Here is a 4147-nt window from a genome sequence, read left to right as displayed (position 1 = left end):
AGCCTGGGTCCCTAGTGGAGCCTCCGACGACGTCGCCGGGTCCCAGCGGCCGCCCTCGACTGACTGGCTATGAGCAAGACAGCCGCACCTCTCCCCTCCTCTCCGCCCCCCCTTCCCCCTCCCTCCTCGTCTCCCCTTTTCTACCTCCCCGGGTCCCTCCCCAGCCTCTCTTTCTCTGTCCTCGGCTGCCCACTCCTTCCTCCGCCCCGCCCTGCGATTCCCACCTCCCGATCCTCCCGGAACCTGCCAGGACGGGCTTCCCGAACGAGTTCGTGCACTGGCAGCTGAATTTAGGCTTGGAAGGGCGCTGGACTTTGGCTTGCTCATCCTCCATCCCCCCACCTCAGCCCAGACTCCCCCCACACCCCCGGGTCCCAACGAACGCACAACTCCACTATCCCCCTGGTCACTGCATATGCAGAACCCCGGGAGTTCTGGGTCTTACTGCCCCTCCCCACCAGCTAGACCAGGCTCAAACCTTACTGCACCCCTTTGAAAAAGAGTCCTATTGAATGAGCTTGATGGTCGCTGTAGGACCTCCCTCTCGCTCTCTTCCCGTTGCCATCCCATTCCTGAAGAATGCACTTTGGAGAGACAGGAGGAGGTGGGGAGGGACTGCAGCCACGGTCCCATTCTGAGGACAGGCAGGGTCTGCTTCGCAAACTCACAACCCAGAAATCCACACACTCCTCCCATCCAAAGTACCACCGCCCATCGAAATACCCCTTCTCGAGTGCACAGGGACAGGCACACAGGCCCGGCACGTAGACAAAAACACGCACACACATCAGCCCTTCTACTCCCTCCCCTACATAAGGGGACCGTCACCAGCCTACCCCTTGCTGCTGGAATAGGACGAGTCTGTGGTCAGGCAGCAGCTTCCCGGGACTGAGTGTTCTGCCCAGGCACCCTGGGGGCTCCCACAAAGAAACTCAAGAGCCAGAAACTTCCCTGACAGCCCCAGGTGCCAACTTCCACTCAGGATGGGGTAGGCTGGGTGGTTGGCACCAGCTTCCTTCTTCGCATTCCCTAGCATACTTCCCTTCCCCACTCACACGTGCACGGCTAAGGCAAGGCAAGCCCACCTCAAACTCCCTTCCCCTACTCCTCAAAAGTAAAAGACCTTACGGAACACACATAGTTCCCAGGCTGCGCCCAGAGAAACGGGGCTCATCTGTTCCCTTCTCTGCCTGAATGGACCGAGGGGCCCGGTGGGGTGGGGATGCGGGTGGCTAGGGAAAGCCAACCCAGGTTCCACAGAGCTTTATGATTCTGGGCGTGTCTTCCAAGGGTGGGGCGCCTGGTGCAGCCTTAGCGGATCCTCAGGCTCCCCCGGGTGGCACCTTGGGGCGCTGCGCTGGGCTTGGAAAGGAGGGACATTCTTGGGTTGAAGGGGACACGATCTCTCTCGGGTGTTCGTGGCTGAAAGCCCTCCATGAGTTTGCTTCCTTGGGGTCCCCTTTGTTTGCAAAAAGAGTTTGTGGGCTGTAGCTTGTCTGCCAGTCCCAGGACTGGACAAGGGTGGGGGTGGGGGGCCTTTGGAGAACCAGCTCGGTCTCCCCACGACTCAAGCTCTGTACTATGCCTCCCCCCCACCCCCAGTAAAGAGACTGGGTTTCCTCAGACAGACATGGTTTATTAACTCGGGCCTGAGGCACCGCTGTGCCAGCAGGCCACGTTTGGCACTGGGAGAGGAACAGAAGAAAGGACAAAACAGATGCACCGGCACTGGGGAGCTCCGAGGTGATGGCTCCACAGTCTTCACCTCGGCCAGAAGCGCAATCTTGACTCATGCCTCGGTGCCCCCAACCCCGCCCTTCCCCGCTGGATAAGAGAGAGGAGGATCACGGAGAGAGGGGATTCTCCCATCAAGAATGAGGAGGGGCTAGGGTACTCGCTGGAGGAGGCGGGCCCTGAACCTGAGTTGGCCAGTGCGCTCGCCCCGGAGCAGCCACCGTGAACCAAGTGAGGAGGATGGGTGGCGTGGAGGAAGAGGAGGAGTGAGGCTGTTAGCTGCGGGTATAATAGTAGTTACAGTCGTCCTCACACCCATCAAAAGGGCCAGGCGGGCTGCAAGGCTCGCCGTCGTGGGTGGCAGGCACGGAGCGCTCGCGCAGGCGCACCGCATCGTACAGCCCCTGCGGGGGCTCGTCCAGCAGCACGTCCCGCTCCGAACGGGAGCGCGTCAGGAGACCCACGTTCCGCAGGAGCAGCAGGACCGGCGCATAGAGCAGATTGGCCAGGCCCATGCCAAGGCTGAGCTGCTCAAAGCCCAGAGAGTGCACGATGTGGCCAGCCACGATGGGCCCGAGCGCGTAGGCCACGGAATAGGAGATGTCAGCGATGGCGTAGACGCTGCCGTACACCGAGACGTGGCGCACGTCCACCAGGAAGGCGAGCGTGGGCAGCAGCGCGGTGTCCACCAGGGCGATGCCAAAGCACAGGCCGCAGAGCGAGACCACCAGTGGCGCGAAGGAGCGGCAGGCGGGCACGATGCACGAGCTGGCCCCGATCACCGCCAGCCCGATGGCTCCGTACAGCCACTGCAGGTGCGGGTAGCGCGCCGCCAGGCGCACGGTGAGATAGACGCCCAGCACGTGCGGCACGAAAGCCGGCAGCCAGGCCATGCCCATCTCCCACTCGGAGGCGGCCATCGTGTGCTTCATCCACGTGGCGATGGTGGGTTCGAGGAAGGCGAGGGGAATGTTACAGGTGGTGAGCGCGCCGGCCACCACCGCGATGTAAGGGTCCAGCATCAGACGATGGATAGGCGTGCCCACGGGCAGGTTGGCCCGCGCCCGGGCCGCGGCCGAGAAGGGTTTGGCCACGGCCAGCAGCAACAGCGCGTCGAAGAGCGACACGGCGGCCAGCACGAGGAAGGGCACGCGCTTGCCCGCGAACTCGTAGAGGATGCCCCCGAAGGGAGGTGCCACGAGGCTTCCGAAACTGATGAAGGCCAGCGCCACGCCCAGGGCGCGACTGCGCTCGGGCTCCTCCGGATACTTGTCCGCTATCATGGCGATGCCAGACGTGTCGGCGAAGGCCGAGCCCAGGCCCTGCAGGCTGCGGGCGGCGAAGAGGGTGGCATAGTCCTCCGCGAAGGCGAACATGACTGTGGAGGCGAACATGACGCCCAGGCCAATAAGCAGGGGCACGTCGTAGCTCATGCGGTCGATGAAGGGCCCGCTCAAGGGGTTCACCAACAGCTGCAGGATGGCTTTGGAGGCAAAGAGCACCCCTATCTTTACGTCTTCACTCTCCGTCGGGTAGCGGGGTCGTAGGATGGACCGGGCTGGCCCCGCCGCCGTCGTCGGGGACGCCGAGGTGTTGGCGAAGTCGGAGCTGGCATTAGCCGTAGCGGGGGGCGGCGGCAAGGTGGGTTCCCACACCTCCGAGACCAAGGTGGGGCTCTCGCTGCCCCCGCGCATGTGGGCGATGTAGTCGGGCACGATAGGTACGATGACCATGTACAACATGTTGTCCAGTAACAGGGCCACGCACACGATGACCAGCACCAGGCGCCGCTGTCTCTGGGGCTCTTGCAGCGCCGTGCCCACCGCTTCGGAGAGTTTGGTGGCCGCAGCCCGGGCCTGACCGGTTGGCGCTGTGGATTCCATGCCCCCAAGCCGCTGCTCTTCCTAGGACGCCTCCTCTTAGAGTCCGGTGAGGACGTCCCGCCTTGCAGAGGGTAATTTCGGGGTGGGAAGGAGGGAGGGAGGCGGCGGACGCGGTCCTAACCGCGCAGCACCCCTACCCTGTGCCTCAGGTGGCCGTGGGGTTCATGTCCCCACCCCACCCCCCCACGCCCAGCCTGGAGGACTCTGTCCCGCGAGGTACCGTTAGCTGCTCTCAGCCGATCCGCCCGGCTCAGATGCGGCCGCGGAGGTGGACGCGCCGCGGGACCGGGACGGCAGACTGGGCGCGCGGTGCCCGAGTGGCGCTGCCCGGCTGCGCGCGCGGGCCGAGGGGCATGCTGCCGCCGCCTCGAGCCCCGCCGCCTCGCTCCCCTCCCTTCGCGTCGGCTCTGGCCTCCACCTCCTCCTCCGCCTCCGATCTCTCTCTCTCTCTCTCTCTCTCTTTTTTCTCCCTTCCACTTGGGGCTGTGACGCGGCGAGTCTCGGCCCCCGAGTGGTGCCCGGGCCACTTG

The 4147-nt window shown here is 64.3% G+C and overlaps 1 protein-coding gene across 1 annotated transcript; it reads right to left on the bottom strand.

Annotated features, from left to right (window-relative positions):
- Positions 1-1615: 1615 nt before the first annotated feature.
- Positions 1616-3744, bottom strand: Slc18a3 (solute carrier family 18 member A3). Its single transcript, XM_004658043.3, has one exon. The coding sequence runs from the start codon at positions 3615-3617 to the stop codon at positions 2010-2012; it is 1608 nt and encodes a 535-aa protein (XP_004658100.2). The 5' UTR covers positions 3618-3744; the 3' UTR covers positions 1616-2009.
- Positions 3745-4147: the final 403 nt, after the last annotated feature.

The sequence above is a fragment of the Jaculus jaculus genome, chromosome 18 (assembly GCF_020740685.1).
Source record: "Jaculus jaculus isolate mJacJac1 chromosome 18, mJacJac1.mat.Y.cur, whole genome shotgun sequence".
NCBI lineage: Eukaryota > Metazoa > Chordata > Mammalia > Rodentia > Dipodidae > Jaculus > Jaculus jaculus.
This window is presented reverse-complemented; position numbering and strand designations above follow the sequence as displayed.

Excerpts from the sequence above, each read along its gene's own strand:
- Slc18a3 (XM_004658043.3), bottom strand. The coding sequence starts at position 3,617 with ATGGAATCCACAGCGCCAACCGGTCAGGCCCGGGCTGCGGCCACCAAA.